The sequence below is a fragment of the Odontesthes bonariensis genome, chromosome 8, assembly GCF_027942865.1.
Source record: "Odontesthes bonariensis isolate fOdoBon6 chromosome 8, fOdoBon6.hap1, whole genome shotgun sequence".
NCBI classification, from domain to species: domain Eukaryota; kingdom Metazoa; phylum Chordata; class Actinopteri; order Atheriniformes; family Atherinopsidae; genus Odontesthes; species Odontesthes bonariensis.
The window spans coordinates 11,123,422-11,144,944 of NC_134513.1; the positions used below are offsets into that span (position 1 = coordinate 11,123,422).

Below are 21,523 nucleotides of genomic sequence, written 5' to 3' on the forward strand. Positions count from 1 at the left end.
AATCTGTAGCTCCCTCTGAAGCCTGTAATCATGCTTGCAAAAATGGAGCGCTCCCGGCTGTTTTTGACCAATCAAGTTAGGAATCCTACCTGTCAATCACAGCTTGTGAGTCTGCCCCAGCTTGTGTGCGCTCACACTGGTGTGAACTCACGTGCACAACCTCGTCCACAGAGGGGGAGGGACCTGAAAGTTGTATCAGTTCGAATTTTCCGACTTTAGACTCGGAATTTTGAAAACCTGCCGACGGCAGCTTTAAAGAAGCTTCTTTTAAACATCACCGGAGTAATTCATATTTTGCTTTCTTGTAGTGAGATCACACAAACATTTCAAACCATCATTTAGCAGCGGACGAGTGCAACAACAATCCTTGGTTGAATTGCGGACGAATTCAAACTTAAGCTTTGAAACATTCCTAATTTATCATTTCTAAAATGCCAAGCTTTTAGTGAAGGACCTCTTTCAGAGTTGTTTGTTCTACAGGTAATTTTAACCCTTTTATCTTCACTGAACAGCTTGTTCTTCTCGGATCCGTCTTTAAATTTGACATGACAAAGGACAACAACATTCTTTTGAGTTTGCTTCTTTTTGTATTTTTATTCAGCAGATTTTTAATAGAATGCAAAGGTCCATTACGTGGAAACAAATTCAAACACTGCATCTGCTATGGCATAAAGAGACAGAAAGAGAAGAGACTGCCAGAGACAGGATCATTACCATTATTAGAATGTAAACTTTACAGAGGAGATGATAAAATGCCACGTGAAGGCATCCATATGTACTGGTCAAAAAAGTGTGACAGTGAATAAACGACAAAACACTCCCCACAAAAACATCTGCAAATGTCATCACACAGATATACATTGAAGACAAAAATAAACTCACCCTTTTTTTGTGTCTGTGTGGCTTCACCTACAGTTATATTCTAAAATAAATCAATTTACACCTTTCAACATATCCTCACATTTACAAGAAATTCATTAGGGAAAAAGCCTGCTGAAAATGGAGTTCTCCCTCAAAACATCCTGCCCGTTCCAGTAAAGAGGAAAGCAGGGAATGAACTTGAGCGTCAGAGCGTGAAGAACATGATTGGCTGAAACACGTACTTAAGTGTCGTCATTATCATTCACACGGGAAGTCTGCTGAGAGGGTAACATAGCAAAAAACACAGATTGGCAATAGTGCAGGTTGCTTGAGCTTGTTGCTTGAGTAGTGGGCAATTAGGAAATAAAAGATGAATGGAAAGGGATTTTATTTTTAATGACTTTTTTTTTTTAGGATTGCTAGTAAGCTCCATTTGGAGCAAAGAAATAACGAGTTGAAGAAAAAAAGCCAGACTGAAATGTCAAAAAGAATGAGTGAGTCAATGCTTGTCGTTTAGGTTCGTCTTCTCTCCAATGCGTCACTTGTCGTCCATGTTGGTCTTTGGAATGGTGTTAATCGAATGGTCGGTTTTGTTTTGTTTAACGGCTGTAACCGAACTCGTCTGCATCATCTGCACGGAAGTCTCCATAGCGCCAAATGTTGAGCTGATGGGAAGAAAAAGAAATGTTAACGATCCCGATGACAGAAACGAGCAGTGATGTGGGGAAATTTCTTGTTGATACGAATGAAGACTTCAGTAATATCTCGACATGTTAATTTGGCATTTGTGAATTACAAGAAGGAACATTAGCGGGTTAACGAGGACACCTTCTTTTCGCCTATAAGGCACAAGCGATATGTGAAAGAGGCTTTTGTGCTTGCCCATCCGGTAGGACGGCCCACAACGCTTCAGATACCATCCAGTCTATTATATCTCATGTTCCATTACACTGACACTCCTGCATCGCCTCATAAACCGTCACACGTGTCCCCTAAATGTCGCCTTAACCGCAACATGATTGGAGAAAAGTGGATATTCAAATATTACAGAAATGGTCCCGTCCTTGTGTGCATGCGGCTGCGTGGGAGGTTTCTTTTCTGGCTCTCAGAAGCATGTGCGCTCAGCTGTTAACGCCGTGATTCATAGCTAATTAGCAACTGTGCTAATTAGCGCTAGTTATTAGGATGCATGCAATGAATGAAGCCATTTCTCACTCGGCTGCCTTTTTTTCCCCCCCCGTCTCCTCCCTGACACCCTGAAAACATGGCAGTGACTCTGATAGCGGTTGCAGTCTCTTCTGACTGACTTATTGTCTGAGCAGCCTGTAAAACCACCAGGTAAATAAAAGAGCACAGGAAGGTATGAATTCTTTTAGAATGTGAAACCATAATACTTTATGTTGCATGTATAAAATAAAACAGGATCCCAGCCTCTATTGTAGCTCCTGGTGGTTTCCTGTCTCAGTCTGTGAGTCTTGCTGTTTTCTGGCTTGAAAAATAAGGAGAATAAGACAAATTGTGTTCTACAATAAGCATCAACAGGTTTTTCAATTATTTCTGACTTCTCTATCATCTTTAAAAAGCTGTTCAACAATGATTATTAGTAAATATAGATATTCTTTTCTTTTTTTTTTTATGTTTTAGACTCAGCTTAGGTTCAAAGGGATTCAGTGCTGATTTTTTCCCCTCTGCTCCTCAACAATCAAAGAAGCTGCTTGGTGAGTGATCAGTAAGTTTAAACACCCTCTGGGAAAAACAGAAGTGAGAGAAATTCTGTGACTGCCAAGACTCCTCAAAAATATTTTAATATCACAGTTAGCTTTCCCGTCTAATCTGCAGCTAAGCCAAAACTTCCATCTCACCCAAGACTTTGTAGCAAATTTAATTGAACAGACTGTCTTGATTAATGTCATCTTGACTAGACCACTACTTTTTAATGTTAATTAGAGCGACAAATGACAGGTTAACCAGGGTGACTAATAGGTTTGAGTTGAATTTCTCATGTTCTGTTCCATTCTTTGGCAGTTTTTCCTCAGTTACTTATAGGAGATCCTTGGCAGAATGGGACTTTCCATCTAGTCACTCAAGTCTTTTTTCTTTATTTCGAGCCCCAATAATTGTTTTTGAACACATCCCCACCCCCATTTTCATAGTATGGACCTCCAGACTGGGCAGCACACCATAGTGGACAGACTGCCAACTTAATGTGTGATATCTTGAGAAAGAAAAGCAGCAAAGAAGAAAGACACTTGATAGAAAAATGTTGTCATTAAATTTCGTTAAAAGCAGACAAACCATAATAATTGGAAGGCAGAGGTGATAGACAGTCAGGAAGGACTTCAGAAATTGTAAGATAGTGGCGAGGATAAGGTTACTTACCCTGGCACTCTTGGCGGATTCTTGACTGTTCAGGTACTCTGTCACCTAAGGCAGAAAGAGATTAATCACTGACACATCACATAACTGCATCACACAAGATTTTAAAGGATTACAGTGAATCAGTACATCCTTTCAACTTACTCTGCCCTTGGAGACATTGCTTTTCAAGCTTACCAGGAAATGTACAAGTTTTTTTTTTTCTCTATAAACACAGTTCACTTTTTGCAGGAAGAGCACTTGTTCACCATCCCTGCAACACTGGTTGAAAAGAACAAAGTGTTCTCTGAAGATCAACTGGATAGAGATAACAGAGTGGTTATGTCACTGCAGGGGATGCGGAACGCACAAACGTATGAAGGAAGCATAACGGAACCTCTGACGTCACATTATGGATCATCATTTGGGGTCGTCTCTTTATCAGCTGCGTACAGGGCATCACTTCACGGTTTATGCAACAACTATCGCTGGAAAAGTCACTCAAGATGAGAGGTGCCTTCAATTCCTTGTGCCTGCAAGCCACACGCCAACTCCTCAAAGGTTTGTAGCAGCAATTTATACTCGAGTGCAGTCGCAAGATGCCAAAAGGGAGCCACAAGCTAAAAGGGGGTAAACCCCAAGTCCTACTTGGGTTTTGTATAGACTTAGATTTATTCTACCGTTTGGTGCTGGGACATGATAATCACAGACATGTTAGACAGCTTTACAAAGTTTGTCAGAGAATAACTCATTATTATAAATATTCATGCTTTCTGCCTTCAATAAAAGGGATATTACTTCCACCTTTATATGGCCAAACACATGGAATCAGTTTGCTAAATCTAGGAAGTTACAGGTAAACGAATTAAAGTGGATGAGTGGAGATTGTCTTTTGTGACAAGTTTATTTCTACTCACTGTACTCATTTTTCTCTGTCAATGACCCAAACGTATCATGTTCTGGTAGTTAATCAAAAGGCCATCACCGATTGAGGGACAATAGTCCGTTTAATAATTGCTTGTTTTGGTGTGACACCACTCAGGGGGAGCATCATCTGCAGTGTGAATGCAGAGACCAAGGGAGATGGAGGAAGAGGCCAGTGTGCAATGTTGATCATATTGACTGCTTCTGCTAGAACAGCCATTTAGCCTCATTGAACGAACCAATGATGAATCATAGGGCAAGGGTTGGGGTGGGCAATGGAGGACAGAGAGAGTTTGCTTAGGTGTGTACAGTGAAAGTGGATGTATGGACCTAGACTAGAGTTTTAGATCCTCTGTGTGGAGCTGTCCTTCATCATTCATTCCAGACCAACTTAAGCATAAGCTCTATTAACACACACACTTACATACAGCGTTCAACCCAACATCATGTCAGTAAAGTTCTGTAAAGACAATTTGTGCAGCAGATTACTGAATCTTGTCATCTTTCTTGAATTAGCAACAGACTTTCGTAGTCAGTGAGAGGAAATGAGATTGCAGCAAGTTTACTTGTAGTGAGGAATACTCATTGTATTCACATGATAGATGCAATTGTGCACTGCGATTTGTCACTGATTATAGTAGCAGATGAGCTGGCGTTCACACTTAGAGGCACACACACTAGAACAAGCATGCCAGATGTTAAAACAGTCGAGTGTGGATGGGGCTCTGGAGTTTAATTGCTTTGCTAGCTTGTGCACAGGGGTTGATTTGATAGCTACGCTGCACATGGCACAGCCAACATAGAAAACCTACAGCTGGAACGAACAGCGACTCTGTATGAGCACATGTGAGTGTGCGACTTGGGAAAATGCTGTGACTGCACAAGGCATCCATCAAAGCCAACTAAAGATGAGTTGGGTTTTTTTTGGAAGTGGTCGGGATGTGGCATCTTAGTCCCATCAGGCAGATGTCACCATATGTAGGACCAGCGAACGATATTTCACAGACACAAAAATCCAGTGATTTCATTTGGGCTTTGGAGGAGGAGCCGTCAGTGCCTACAGCAGTTTTAGCCGTCTTTACGAAGTGCAGCGCTTGGAAAGATAAGGGTAGGTTTAAAGTGATGCAGAAGATGTGAGGGGAGAGTTACATTTGTGAGGAAAATGACAAACCAGGAAAAACTCAACTTTACAGGAAAGACATTCCAATAAGACTGGGTGTGAATGCAAATGATTATGTGACAGATGCAAAGTCAAGAGCACTACAGTACAATATGCACAGATGAAATGCTGCCATTTTGAAATGATCACGGTGAGCCTCTTTGTACTCTGGTTGGGAGGGTGCCTTTCCTGGCTCGCCCTCATCTTTCACAGTTTTCCACACTTTAGTTAAAAGAACACAACAGCTAATCAGCTTAACCCTGATAACGACTGACTTCGAGTTTTAAACAGCGCCACGCATCCGCTCCCGGATTCTTTTTCACAGCTCCTCTATTGGCTCCAGTAGGGAGGCATAAGGGCTCATTTATGACACCAACAGAAGCGAAAGTCATCTGGTGAGGAAAAGACAAGGAATGTCTCTCAATAATAAAAAAAACAAAAACTATCAAATACAAAGTGAGGGTGGCGAGGTATGATACAGGGTTGTGTTTAAAAAGCAAAGTAGATATTAATAATAAGAGGCTTAAACCTGATGAGGCTCCAGATGAAGCAAAGTGCAGAAGATAAGGAACAGCTAAACAAATAAAAGAATATGCAGTGTTTGCGCGGGTTTGAGTAACAGGGCAGCTGGTGACGGTGTGCTTGTCTGGATGACCCAACAGGGCTCCCATATGCCAGACAGATGTCATTATGGTGAGCAGTGGCCATGGACACTGGCACCAGAAAATACAGTTGGGCATAATGCATTTACTGTCCATGAATGTGTACGATTAACCATACGCCTTCATTTATAACAAACAACTGAACATTCACTACGAGAACACCGCGAGTCAGTTTTACTGTATGCAGATAACTGATGAAAGCCTCGATGGGAGACAGGGTGCAAGTGTGATGCTTTCTGTAAGCTGAACGACAGGTGGTGTGGACCTGGCGGTTTGGCAGTTGTCCGTTAGTCTGACTGGCTGGGAATCTGCGAGCGCTGGCCGCCGTGCCATGTCCAGGTGGTGTTCTGGTGAATGTGGTGAGAGAGTGATGGAGGTGAGCAAGGCCTAACATGGCACTTTTTTGACAAATTGGGTGTGAGCTGCTTTTTCTTGATTTCACAGTTGAGTGAATGAAAAAGATTTTGGATGAAGCACATATGAAAAGCAAGCAAATCATAAGCGTTTCAGAGCCTGGTTTGTACCCCGAATTCTTTCTGACGACATGGAATGTCGGGTGACTTAAAAACTACCAAAGTGGAAATGACAGGACAAAGCTATTCTTTCATGTATGTGGAAGTTTTCTCATCGGCAGCAATGACAATCAAGACGCACAATCTATGAGACAAGCAAACTGCAACCATCCCACTCGGGGGGGAAAACAAACAAAAACTCAAAATCTCTCTGCTTTGTCCCATTTTTTTTCATGCTGCTCTATCCATCCTTTTTATATCTTGTTTTACTTCCCCCCTGCCTGCAATCTCAGTCTCGCTCCGATTCCAGTGAAAGCAGAAAACTCTGCACAACACACTTCATCATCTGAGCGTCTGCTGGAACAGAACTGCTTTTATGTCTGCAGCTCACACTGTTTTAACTTGAGTGTACTTGGATGAGCTGTGGATTGTCCTAAGAGACATCTCTCGTTCAACATGCCTCTGCATGAATACTGCATGGCGAGCTGAGCGGAGACCATACTTTTGGGGAAGTCTCTTTAGACTTGTCATTGTACAAGTGGATAAAGCAGGGTTTGCCTTATAAGCACCGTAGCAAACCACATAGAGGATCCTCGAATGCTCGTCTCGTGTGAAAGTGATTCCAGAGGGCAGGTAGAAAGACTGACATTTAGTAGCTTCAGTTGTATTTACATTAAATCAAAAGAATGTCTGTATATATTAAAAAAATAATTCACAAGAATTCCAAAAATGTGAGAAAAGTATTTTGTTGAATTTTTGCTGCTTTAAGAGCCTCACACTGCCATCGGCTGCCGCTTTGCGTGTACTCCTCATTTTTTCTGAGCTGTCCAGGGTGAAAGGAAACTTTAAAAATGCCAGAGTTCTTTTTGCAGAACATAAATTTTGTATAAAGGTAGGAAAAAAATAAGAGTCAGACTAAAAATAGTTTTACACAAAATTCTCCTTAAAAACCATGTATTCTTTCAAATGAAACACAACAAGGCTAACATACACATCATGTGTACGAATGTCATTGCCCTCATCTGAGGCAAACTGTCCTGTTGCTTACTGGTCCCCCTCAGCATGGCTGTCGGAGGAGATCAGACGCTTTGGTGGGAACTAACATGACAAGCCCACCAGCATGGATTCATAGAGTATGGAGGTCACACTTATGTAGAACACGCGCAAATACAATGTAAGCACCAACAGCTACACTCTCCAGTGTGTCCCCAGAGGCACCGGAAACAAAACAAGTCTCATCTGAATACTATACATCATACTAATATATATTCCACACTTAGTTTTGTAGAAGTTTCAGAAGAGAGTATTACTCTTCTGCAGTGAGGAAATAATACAAGTTTGAACAATTTAGTGCCTCCACTCCCCTCCTGTCCTCTTTTCCCCTGTGGGTGAGTGGGAGGGATGATAGTGTGCCTGCATATGTGTGTGTGTGTGTATACATCTGAAAAGGATGGAATGGCATTTGTGAAGTGGTGCATGTCGCTAGGACATGTCAAAAGGCCCCTCAGAGGAGTGGCAGCAGGGGAGGCAAATGCCTGTGCAAGTTTGGATGTATGCGGATGTGTGCTTAGTCAATAATGGGGGAGCAGAAAATGTCCATTAAAGGCCCCATCTCTAACTCTACTTGTAAATGAGGTATTGAGCCATTGGTGGGGAGCAGTCATGGTGTCACACAGCCATGGAGCTCAGTGGGGCTGCGTGTCTCGTGTTTTATTTTTATTTTTTTTTTATTTCTTCTTTAATGAGGAGGGAGCTCCTGATAGCCTAAAAAAAATGAAGGCAACAACTTGAAAAACAGTTAATTGGTATTCCAGATATGGCTTAAAGCCATTTACTTTCAGATAAGGTGGAGGCAATGGGCACCTGATTGCAGAATCCAAACTGGCTCTATTCAGTTGTATGAACTCCAATCCACTGGTTTTGTTTTCTTTACCTAATTGTTGTTTCAAATTTACAACAGTTATGGTTACTCGTCTTTGATTTGATCTGTCTGGTGTCTTCTGAGGCTGGGGACAGCTAACAAGCAACAACAGCAATGCTACAGAAAAAGCCATTTGTCCACCAGGCCGAAGTTTGTTGCTGTGTAAGTATTAGCTCAACAGCATTCCCATGATGCAGTGTCCAAAGCTGTGTTAACAGTAAGGTGTCCATAAGTGGACTAAGGATGAAATCCACTGGTACAGACCTCTGTACGGTGGAGTAGATGTACAGAACAGTCGTGGTTTGATAAATGGAACAAGCTGTCCTGGAGGCATCGTGTGTGTGAGCCCTCACTGATTTCCTGTATGGATTCCCCATATCTAGCTATAGCTTCATCTCCATCTACACTCAAACTCCATTAAGACAATTACCCTGCTGTGCTATTAACTGCACTTGGGGCTCCAACTTAGGGCTTGAAGAGAACCACATGAGGCAGTTTGTAAAAACGACACATAAATGACAAAAATTTGCATCGCGTCTCATGTGAGGCAGCACTTAGAGTCTACGCTGACCTCTCAAAGCTTTTCACAACTTCAAAGTGAGCTGTTCAACATTCATACATGAAAAGCAGGGCCTGACTGTGAATACAGAATACAGCAACAATACATGGAAAGAGGATGAAAAGAAAAAAGAAAACTATATTTCCCTGGGGAGTTCCTGGGTAATTAAAGATTCCAGGACTCGTCTGCAGCTCTTAATCTTAGCAGGCTACCTCACAGCTGTTTTCCCCATGGTCTTTCTTCTGCTGACACACTCGCACAACATTTAAATAAAAGATCTTGCACATGTGTTCATAAAAATTGAATATGTTTATAGTTTATGCCGCATCTTAATCCTGTCAGGAGGGAACATATTGGAAACTAGGCCTGGGTTGATTCTGCAGACTTGGATGCTGGTGATTGATAACAGCGTGGCAAAGAAGTGACAAACACATCCGTGTCTCTAATTGACTTCTGATTAGCAAACTGAAGATCATTAGCTTGTAGCGCTAATGAACTTTGTGGGCTAGCACCAGTGTCAGTCAGGTGTGGTGAATGAACTAGTGGGTTAGCACCAAGTGGCCTGCCAGAGTTTGAATCAGTCATGCTGCTGGCAGCTGCTGACAGAAAACACAATGAAAAGCAGCCGAGCACAACAGATAGGTCTGCTAACCACATAGCTATCTTCCACTTGAGTTGCCATGACAGACTCATTACATCTTGGACAAAGAAATATCAGGTCTGGGTACAAGTTTCTGTGTGCTGGTCAAAAATAGCTGCTGCAGGCAGATACTGTGTATCCAGTCGGGCTGAAACATTTCTGTAATATGTACCTGTAATTCGGTTCAGCTTGGTGCCTATTTGTTTTTAACATTTGCTCGCAGGAATACAGACGGTGTCTTGCTATTCTTAACCGTCATTTAAAATTATAAAAGTGGTATTACAAATACCACACTGTGCCTTCACAGGACAGAATCAGCAGCTGCAAAATGCAAATAATCAAAGCTCATTAAGGGGCCAACGCCAGGGCCCTCTTTTATCAAGCGTTCTTAGGAACAGATCTGTGCGTAAAGCGTGCGTGCGATCATTCCTGAGCAAAGTGTGGGATTTATGAACATGTACTTGAACTTAGAAATGTGCCTAAATCTACGCACAGCTTTGACCAGGCTTACGCACATTGCCTAGTGGTAGAATTACGAAACTGCAAATGGTGTTGATCGCTGCACAGGGGAATATTACAATGTTCATTTAATTGTTGCATTACAGTATGTCTGACGGCATTTGGGTCTGTGTAGCCTATGCAATTCCAAAGCACGGTGCATTAGACCTACCTGGCGTTCATTGCATTTCATTCAGAGTGTAACAATAATTGTTTCACCTGAAGACCTGACAATCAGCCTAGTTTAATTGATATGGGTATAAAAGGCACACGTAGGACATGCCATTCAGAACGCAACATGGCCCATCTTGCATTGCTTGAGGATCTGGAAAACCGTGCGCTACGGAGGGAGCGCGTGTTTAGGGAGCGTGCAGATTTATTGGCAGAAAGTAGTGAGTGGCTTCTAAGCAGGTTCAGATTTCCAAAACATATATTGCTCTGCCGTGAATTGGGCCATTTCTCGAGCGAGAAACTAAGCGCACGCAAGCCATACCTGTGCATACAGGTGCTGTCCACTCTGGGCTTTTTGGCTACAGGTACGTTTCAGCGCGAGGTAGGAGATCGATGCGGCATTTCTCAGCCGTCCATGAGCCGAATTCTACCCACAGTGTTGGATGCGATTATTTCTTTGGCACCGACTTACATTCGATTCCCTTATGGGGGTACACGCCAGGCAGACATTAAGCGAGGGTTTTATGGTATCGCGCAGTTCCCCAACGTCATAGGAGCAATAGACTGCACTCACGTCGCACTAAAAGCACCATCACAGCACGAATACAACTTCGTGAATAGGAAGGGGAAGCACTCCATTAATGTACAGCTTATATGCGACAGTGATATGCTGCTTCTCAATGTCGTTGCCCAATGGCCAGGGGGGACGCACGATTCCTTTATTTTGCAGAACAGCTCCATGGAAGAAGGAGCTGTTGAAGATGGATGGCTTATTGGTGAGTGTTGCGCAGCATGTTTGCAACATTGGTTATATGTATGGTCAGTGTTCGAACTACGGGGGGACTCGGGGGATCCCAGACCCCCTGAAACTGACACGAGACCCCCGAAAACATGATTTGGGAAATGTTGGGGGGTCTCTAAAATATTGGCAAAATGTTATTTCCCCTAATGAGTTATGATTGCAGACGCGATGCGTGTGTGGAGGTGTGGAGCCTGTGTGCGTAATTGGCATAAAGCTGTGCTGTCCGCCGCATGATTCTGTATTGCTTCTCATGTGTTTTCGAGATCCACGCTCTGAGTCAATCAAATCAAATTTATTTGTATAGCACATTTCATGTACAAACAGTTCAAAGTGCTTTACATAAAATAAAAGCATTGCAGCAGGGAGTACAAGAACCATTAAAAATACGTAAAAGAATATAAAGAGAAACAAATAAAATCATTTAAATGAATTTAAAAACAGGCAACAGTCTAGATAAGTTAAAAGATATTTCATGCATAGACACATGAGAAAATAAATGTCAAGCGCAAGCAAGCAAGCAAGTAAGTTCCGGTGGCTTTTAAAGGGAATGTTGGTGCCATATATGGTTAATTGGGGGCGTTCCATGATGCAAATTAGTCTGACCGTGCCCGCGCAAGGTGAACTGGCAGGTGTGGTATTTATCATTGCAGATTACCTACCTGTGTGCGTACGACCTGTGTAAGAACGTTTGATGAATGCCGATTTTTTTGTACTTAGGCACATTCTAAATTTCACTCATTTAGAAGGGATTCTACGCACTAATGATAAATGAGGCCCCAGGTCTGATCTGAGCGGCTCTCCACTTTGATACCTTATCATGACATAAGACTGAAAGACAAAATGCAAATTAGCACTTGCCAAAGCCAAACAAGCAGCCTCCTCACTGCTGTTTAATAGCTTGGTTTGGATAAGATGAATACCAAAGGTGAAAATAAAAAATGATGAGGGAAGGGAGTGTACATAAAGTTTTGAGTGGAGATAAAAGTAAAGAGTGCAGCAAAGAGAGGAAGTGATATGTCCAAGACAGAAATAGGAGTAATGGAAAATACAAGAGCGGGCAAATAAAGAGGAGGTGAAGAGGAGAGCGATAGGACATAACAGGAGAGACTTCAGTGATGTTGTGGAACTGGCAAAGAGAGAAGAAACCAGAATGTAAACACTGTTTGGAGAAAGACATTAAGAGGGATAAAGGAAGAGAAGGAAGTGTGTTAGTGAGAATATGTGAGCCAGTGGGGCATGTTGCCATTTTAGGAGAGGAGAAGAGAGTTGATGGTGCCAGACCATTTAAGGATGGCGTAGTCTATCCACTGTGCCTGAGGTGGGAAGAAAGCCTCATGTCAGTAGCCCCTTTCACACTGCGACCCGCTACCTTAGCGGGTCCAAATTGCACCTTCGACCCGCGTCGAGCAATGTGAACGCTTGGTGTGTCAGGGTGACCCGTGTCGCCTGAAGCTGAGTTCAGGGGGCGTTGCCTAGTGACAGAGCGTCACACGAAACACAAAATGCTGGGCGTGTACAATGACGTAGGCACAAGCCATGCGTCGGAGGTAGGGTTAAATACACCTGTCTGCATCAAATTTTTCAGACAAACGATGGCGGGACACCTTGAGATATCGTTTATGCAATTATATGCAGTTCATGGAGATGTTACTTTACGGTGTGTGGATGGTTACAACGTGGGATGCCGCCGATGAACATATGCGGAGAATACGGGAGCACTATAACCTCCAAATTGAGGAAATCCAGCTACAATTTGAAGCAGAAGAACGCGAACACCGTCCCCGAAATGTAGCGGTAAATAACGTCCTCTGCTCGGAGGCTGAGGAGCTCGCGGACCTCCTCGTCTCCCCAGTTGGCCATATTAAAAAATGTCTCCAACTTGATGTAGGCTAAAACAGAGTAAAACTTGTCCTCACCTGTCGCTGTCCATTCTGTCTTTTAAACTCCTCACGTCACGCCACGCCCACGTCCGACCCGCGTCGATTGCGTTCACATCAAACTCGGCAAAAAGACTAGGGTCCGACGCGGGTCAAAGGCGAGTCAAGTTGACGCGGCAGCCCGGGTCGGCAGTGTGAACGCAACAGCGGACACGCTAAATTCGCGAATTAAATGAGGGTTATTCGGCAGTGTGAAAGGGGCTAGTGTGTGATAGGCAAGAACCAGAGAGGGGAACTACACGAGACATTTGTGAAGAGAATAAGTCAGGATGGCAAATATTCAATTATCATCTTTTATTTGCCAAAGTTATCAACAGTGACTCAATTCAACAGCTTATTAACGGAGTGATAATTGTTCAAATATGAACTCCATTGCTTGATACCTTTTCTGCTTCTACAGCTTGTCAGAAAAATCAAAGCCGATTTAACCAAATTTGTCGGATTTTCTCTCCCAACACAAGAACAGCAGTTGCTATTGGTGCAAATCAGACCAAATTACATGGTTGACACTGTTCTAAATTTGGCTGCTTGAGGCAACTATTACTGAGCTGCTGGGCTTTGCTAACAGCTCTTTTATGACGCAAACATGTTGATTACATGTACCAGTCGCAGCCACTTGTACCTGGCAGTCTACAGAGTACAACAGTACAGTGCCTTGGGGACCAATCAAATAAAAAACACCTACAGCCCTCACACTCTTCTTTGTTACACAAACGGAAGCAAAAGGCAGTCAAAATCTAGCTCTGGATTTAAAATGTCCAAATAGTGATAAAGACAGAAACAGTGGTGTAAAATATGGTTTGAAGCAACCACTGATGCAAGCATGAGTGGTTACTCGTCATCAATGGCAATGCATTCAATGTAAACGACATATCACTTATGATTCCAATGATGTTTTGGTGATTAACTAATGATATCACTTGAGTGATTATCTAAATCTCACATAAAACATGTGCAAAAGGGCTACACAGCATATGGCTGATGTAGGACGGATTAGACTTCATACAGTGACATTAAATCTGTCAGTGTTGATCCACTTTCACCGTGCTTATTGTGCTCATACAGTGGGTGATCTATACATTATATTAATCATAATTTGTCATCGTGCCATTATTAAGCTACTTTAGCAGGCATCTGATATTCATTTAACCATCTCGTCCATAACACATGAAAGAGCCGAAACAACGTGTGGCATTATTGGTGGGCTTCGTGAGTATCTACTAAAGTACAGCTTAAGGTGGAAATGCACTAGAAAAAGAAATAAACCTCAAATGGATTAACATCTCTGCTTTCACTCTCTTGGGACAATGCCACCCTCAAAGTCTGGTGTTAACCTTCAGTGCACTTATGGCTGACTTATGAATGGTTGCTCAAGTGCCAATGAACATTACAGCCCATCTGTTATATAATGCTTTAGCACTAGAGTACAGATTACAGTGACCATGTTCCAATCCCCAGGAATGTATAATGAATAAAGAGCAGAGGCAAAATGGAATAGACAGGAAGGACAAAAGTCATTTTTACAAGGGGGATGATTGGATGAGTGAGAAGGGGGAGAGGAGTGAAAGAGCTCAGGATGAAAAGTAAGAAAGTTTGCATGCATGCTATCAAAGGCTTTCAATGAAAGAGGAGAAGAATGAGGCACTGATCCAGAGGGCAACAAAAGGTTGTATCTTAAAACATTTTTTGGCTGTTGCTCCAGCACGACAACATTTTTTTTGTTGTCGCACTAACAGCAGGTGTTGGAGTTCTCATAAATCTCTAAGCCAGAATGCACCTTGCAAATAAATGACACCACAGGAAAACAAGCAGATCTCTGAAGCAGCTATTCTCCAAAGTAGCAGATTTTAATCAAAGAAAGTTTATCAACAGTGACTTGATAACCAATTATTTAATAACTCATACGCTTGCTCCAAAAAAATCTTCACATCTCTAATGATGCCTCGAAGGTCAGTAAAGCGAGAGAGATTTCAGAAAATGATATGAATTGTGACTGATCTCTCATCTTTAACAGCACCCTTTTACTTATTAAATACAGACATCGAATACAGCAGAGGTACAGTCAATCGCAAAGCCCAAAGAAGCTATGAATCAGAAGCACATTTACTCTCCATTTAGAGGTATGACAAGTATGTGATTACACTTGAGCTCGGTTTTCCAAACAGGAAATGTGGAAGATCTTAGTGATGGCTTTGAGCTTGGAAGCAAACTTGAAGAGTGGAATTATTAACAAGAAAAACTCTAGCACACACTTGTAAGCACTTTGGCAACACTGCTGCTTGTTAAGCTTTCTCTAGATCAAAATATCCATCTGTAGCCAGTAAAGAGGGGGCAACTGCTCGTGGAGACACAGCTGTTGCATACTAAACAGAAACCATTTGATCCAACAAAACCTAAATCTGTGCAGTCTATAAGCCTATTAGGCAAATGGCTTGGAGGTTTTAATCACTGTCCTATGTCTGTGGGGTCCATTATCCAGAGACTACATTACGGTCACTGGCTACTCTGGAGGTCAGAGGTCAAAGCTCTCACACAATGATGCATAGTCTTTTATTGACTGACTGCGAGGCGGGATGTGAACGAGTAAATACATTCCATTTGTGAGCAAGTAAATTAGAAAGACTTTACTGACAAGTGTGTTGTTCCCACCAGCTTCTAATTTAGATTCGTGTACAGGGTGATTATATTTATGAACACATTACTGTGCTCCTTTGAAACCTGCATTTTAAAAAAATAAATAAAAAGACTGATTAATAATGGGGGCTGGGCAGAAGCAGTAATTGCAGCAAAAATAAGCATTCTCCATTTTTCTTTTATCTTTCACGTACAGAGCAGCTTTGAGTCTGCCGGACAAATTAGCATAATGAGAGAAAAGTAAATGAGCAATGCTTTCACGCTTTTACAAAATGGCCACCATCTGAGGCGAATTGGAGAGGTGTTTAAATGTATATTATGTGTGACTGTGGATTGACAAGTGAGTAGAGATATTATTGCTTGCGTGCAAAATGATAAATTCCTACATGTATTTTGTGTAATACCAGTTAACATGCATTAAAAAAAATCCATAGATTACAGACCAAGATGGAAATGAGAGGTTCTGCTATGGCACAGTGGCAATTACTGAGCTGGTGGAAAGCAGTAGGTGCTATACAGACTTAAAACTTTTCAACCTGGGTCGAGTCTTTTCTTTTTTATTTAGGTGTAAAAAAAAGTAGTGATGGCACAAAGATCTTTGCAACTGGACTGAGCAAAAATAGAGTGACCCTAAAAAACTGCTGTTTGACATCATTGAGCAATCATAAGTGTTTGTACATGCAACTGACCTGCTCAAACTGTACTCGGAGGGGTCTGACAACATTTTGAAGAAGATGCCAATGGAAGTCTTGCTCAACAATGATCGAAATGTTGTGACAGGTGAGTTGTTATAAAAAGAAAACAAGAGTGAGTGCAGAGGTGTAAATCTTAAGAGCTGGAGTACTGGAGGCTTTCGTGTTTGCACTTTTTCAGTTAGTGCAACTAAATGATGAGAAACCTTGTGAAGCTTTCAAACAGTACCTTCTGGGGTGTGCTGAAGTGGCTAGTTTCACTACTAAAAGATAAGAACACTGGATGCTGCACCTTGTAGACCATTGTAATTGTAGTGGTAATTCTAACCAGGAAGTCTGCTGCCAGTCATACAGGGGGACAAACATCAAAGCACTTTTTCCAGACAGATGTGGCTCCAACAGCGGAGAAATGTACTGTAGACTCAGTTGGTGTTCATTGGAGGCAGTATCTCCTGCTCTTCTTTACCCTTGTCCTTTATATATTTCATAGAAACTCTCTCTGTACAAACCAGCTCTAATAAATGGCCATCAGATTTCTTGAAAAGCATCAGACCAGCTTAAAATTGAACCTCCAGATTCAGACCTAAATAAATGCAAGTAGTTCCACCAGGTCACATCATGTGATCACTACAAAGAATGGCCAAATCTAATAAGAATCTAATAACATGTCAGCAAACATTAGATACTGAAAGGGATGATACAACTGACTGGAAGAGGTGAAATAAAAAGGTCCATCTTTCTAGGCATCGATCTTTCCCTCCTGGCTGTCCCAGAGTTTCCTTTCAATAATGCACAAGGGGGGCCATATACAGATCAGAGCACCAATCATTTAGGACCTCCTACCAATTGATCAGCAGACTTACGCTATTGCCTTTTCAGAAAAGTGAGAACGAACATTGATCCGTACAATGCATTTTACCCACTCTGTGATTTATTGTTGTTGGAAAGGCAGTCACTTTCTTTAAATACACCCAGAAGTGAAACCATTTTACATCCCACCCCAAGTACAAAGATTGAATCAGTTTTTGTTTTCTTCAATTTATCCAACCAATCCCTTCACTTACCATCTTCTGCAGGTGCTTCTCCTTGCGTACGTCCACCATGACCAAACCTTCTTTGACCAAGCCAAGGCCAACATCATCCTTGGTGTCTCCAAACTGTATTGTGACGTGTGGGCAGGTGGCACCCGAGTACTCCACATTCAACAGGCACTGGCTGTTCTGAATGTCACGCACCACACAGTCCACCACATCCGCCCGGGCATCTTCCTAAAGAGGTAAGGGGACGAAAGAAAGGGTCAGGAAGGTGGGAAATGATTTTGGAAAGACAATGCAGATTGTGATGATGGAAGGGGGGGGGGGGGGGGGGGTGTAAATGAAAAATTATAAATTGAATGTTGTCAATGGCTCACAAACACAACGCGCTGAGATGCAGAGGCTGATTGACACAGATGTTTTTGTCACACATTTTCAGTGAGTATGAACACAGTCAAATCACTCAGCCATCAGTTGTAAAGGAAACCGATCATCAGTTCAGCCACTTCCAGAGAACTGTCAAGAGTGCTTGCTCTTAACCAACCTTCACCTCATTTTGTAGCTATCCGCCTCACCCTCTCTTATTCCTAACCTTCTCCAATGTGAAAGGCCACCGTTTCATTGAACATATGGTGGAGAGGACAGTGTAGGAGTTGCATTACTATCTTGACCTCATATCCTTCAGCAGTCAGCAGGTGAAACGAGACAAATAAAGGAGCTGCACCTTCAAAGGCGAAAAAACAGTTCAAAAACAAAAACAGTTCCTGGCCATAGTCCATCCCTCACCGGCACCATCTATCTCTTTGCTTCCCTTCTTTCTCGCCCTGGTCTTGTCTCCATGGCAACCCCCTTCCAGCTAGCCGCCCTTGGTCATGTGCACGTCTGGTGTGTGCGCGCAAGCGTGGGCAGGAAAGCTTGTTCAAGGCACAAAAACTAAGGGTCTTTTTTGTCCCCTGCTCCCCCTCCGGTCAACTTGGCAAAGGTGCTGCAAGGGAGCTCAGGGCGAGAGAGAGAGAAAGGAAACGGAGGGAGAGCCTTCTGTGAAAGAGGACTATGGTAGCAATCATGAAAAAAAAAACTATACAAAATGAATGAAAGCCTGTCAGAGCCCCACCTCTCACCCACAGTATGTGAGGAACAGACCACTATGAAAGAAATGGGAAATAGTTTTTTCATCTACACTTTAAGATTCTGTGGCGATACCAGACCTCTTGTTTAAATTCTTTACTTTCATCATCACTGACTTGATGCGAGAAAAAACATTTAACTCAACTACAAGAAAAACTTGTCAGAAGCCTTAATGTTGCATTTTGTCTCTCAGAAAGCACATTTGTATTAAAGCTTACAACATTAAATGTCTGATGAAAGTGCTTCTAAATCATTCCAGATCTGAACAACAAGGAAGATGTGTAGTGACTGAGGGTGTTTGTAACATTCAACTTTGCCATTTTTTTCTTTTTACAGTCATATTTAGCCATCAGTGGATTTGATCATGTCTGTAATGAGGAAAAGTTAGATGGTAATGCAATATAAGCAGAGGAGGTTAGTATATTAATGAGCAGTTGAACTATGAGCCACTGCTCTTACAGAGCAACTATTTTGACTGGACTTGTGCCTGTCTGGCACCGATGGTAAATATCACTCTATTTAATTAGCTGAACAGTCATAATAAAGAAATATTGGGGTGTTCTGAGTGAGGGCATGTGACTGTTGATGACAGCCATAATAAAGCCTGATTAAATACAGCTAAAATGTGGCAGCAGTTGCACTTAGAAATAGATGCTGCAGTGAGTTGGGATGGATGCAAAGTGCACTGTGTCTCTTACTTTGATACGAGTCCTCAGTAAACATCTCAGGTGAGAGCTTTTTCCCAGCAGAACAGTAGGAGTGTGCCATGATGCTGACATTTTTTGAAGACATTGTCACTGTGCTGAATATTTGATGAAGAAGCAGTGGGATAGAGTAGCAATTTCATCCTACTGTCAGACTTTTTGTATTAAGAAAAGAACTTTTCTAAAACCGACTACGAGACCAATTATGACTAGTGAAGACAAGGCGCCTTGTGCAGGGCATCAGGTGGCAGGCTGTGAGACAATGGTAGCAACCTATCTGGCACAGGTTCAGTTCACGTGGGGCACCATGCTGTCAGTGTGGCAGACAGCAAGCACACATGAAAGGAAAACCAAGAGAAAGGGAAAGAACAGATGCACAGTGACAGAGAGAGTGAGTAGGAGAGGTGTAAGGTGCATGTCAGCTTCAAACATGAGGTTTAGCTTTTTGTGTTTGCGTATATGGGAGCTGTAACATGAGGGTGATGTCTGTGTCCCCTGGGTAGCACCAACAGATGGGCCACTTTCTTACCGACTCATGAGACAGGTGACAGCAAGCATCTCCCAGGAATACCAGCTTGCAATTGCACAAATTATTATTTTTTTTCCCCAAGAAGGGGTGATGATAAAATCTAAAATGAGAATTTTATTTTCAAAAGTCGTAATGCTTAGTAATTCATCAAAAAAAAAAAAAATAGCATATACCGAGTCAGTGTATTGACAGCTGATCACCACACACACACACACACACACAATAAGGGGGCTTGTACTACGAACTACAGGTTCCACTCTGGATTTTCAGTTCCATGAAGCTGGTTCAATTCTTACCAGATTGCATGACAAAATAAATTGATTTTGGACACCTAATCTTCCCGGGAGCAGGTTAGGTTAGGAGAAAAGAGATCAACCCATGTAAATGCACCGCTTCCTGACTAATCTCTTCTCTTAGAAAATGAAGAAATAAAACAGACTTTGGTGCGTTAACAGTGAGAGTTGGCTACGTTTTACTCTGAAGCATTTTTATTAAAGATATGTCAGCCAAAGGGAATGTTTATGTACCCTAAAGCTCTAAAGCTCGTTCCTTTGACTTTCAACGTCAAAAGATTTGAACGTAACATTTATGACTTCATTAATCAAAATTCACTAATCCTCACACATTATATGAATGTGCAGTGTATTTCATTCACAAAATTGCATCGACTAATGCCCACATGACTTTTATAAAGTGTTCATCAGAACTAAAAACCCTTTTGTTCAGCAATTGTTGATCAGTTAAACAATTACAAATTCAGTCAGTGGGGTTACATGGCACTGTAAAACTGATTAAGGGCTAAATTACAATAAGACTGAGTTATTAAATTCATGTATACACCTTAATCTGACAAGAAATTGGATCGGATTAAGACCCCAAGATAACTCGGTTGAAAGTCACACTAAACGTGCGTGTAGACGGTGAAGCACGTGGTGAACTGGACTTTGCGTTCTGCGCATGCTCGAGATTTTTTCCCGGGGTTGTGAACCAGAAGTCAAAGGAGACGATATTACTGTTGTTCTCGGCGCTGTCGGAAAGAAACAAACAACGCGATGGAGAATGCGCCGTTGTGCATCATGTTTGTGCAATAAGCAGCTCATCACAAACGAAATGTAGAGGGACGTAGCTTCATCTTGCCCTTCGTTCGCCATCTTTCTCAAATACCTGAGTTTGTTTTTGTTGTTGGTGGTGAAGAGGTCAACCGGAAGTGGCTCTATTAGCAATAGTTGAAATGGGTACGGCGCCACCTATCGTATCGGGGTGTGACATGCTTTGTGCCTCTGATTCGATTCATTCACTGCCATACTATATCCAAGGATAATTACCCTTGCTCAAATAAGGAGCATAACCCAACTATAGCTATAATCGAATTACTCTCATCACTGAATGTCAACTTCTTTTTGTCAGTCTCCCCTCCTGCTTTGGCAGCAGCTGCTGTGCTGCTCCACCTGTTTTACATGAAAGTGAACACGTCCAGAGTTGGAAAACCTGAGTTGACTCACCAAGTTTATAATCAGCATCGCAGTACCACTTAGCAAGATCTCCATTATTAGTTGAACCTGCCTTGTAGTACAGGCCCTTGTCAAAGTCACAATGCAAATTAGGCGCACATGAGTAGAAAAGATGTTTGTATTTGATTTGTATTCTGAATGCTGCCGACTCAGTTTGAGTTGACCTCTGACACTTCATTCTCAAGCACACACGGACAGAGCACAACAGGCACACAAGTGGTCCCAAGAGGCTGACTAAACCCACTCTGATGTAGATGACAAGATCAGAGCAGTTTTCAGGTGTTAGGGTA

At 42.2% G+C, this 21,523-nt stretch overlaps 1 protein-coding gene across 1 annotated transcript in view; it reads right to left on the bottom strand.

Moving 5' to 3' along the window:
* Window positions 1-564: 564 nt before the first annotated feature.
* snd1 (staphylococcal nuclease and tudor domain containing 1) overlaps window positions 565-21,523 on the bottom strand; it is a 160,254-nt gene continuing 139,295 nt past the window's right edge. The window contains exons 22-24 of the mRNA XM_075471701.1: window positions 17,392-17,595; window positions 3,241-3,285; window positions 565-1,526 (exon numbers count right to left, since the gene is read on the bottom strand). Of these exons, the coding sequence (XP_075327816.1) occupies window positions 1,461-1,526; window positions 3,241-3,285; window positions 17,392-17,595 (315 nt within the window). The 3' untranslated portion in view covers window positions 565-1,460. The remainder of the gene's footprint in view (window positions 1,527-3,240; window positions 3,286-17,391; window positions 17,596-21,523) is intronic.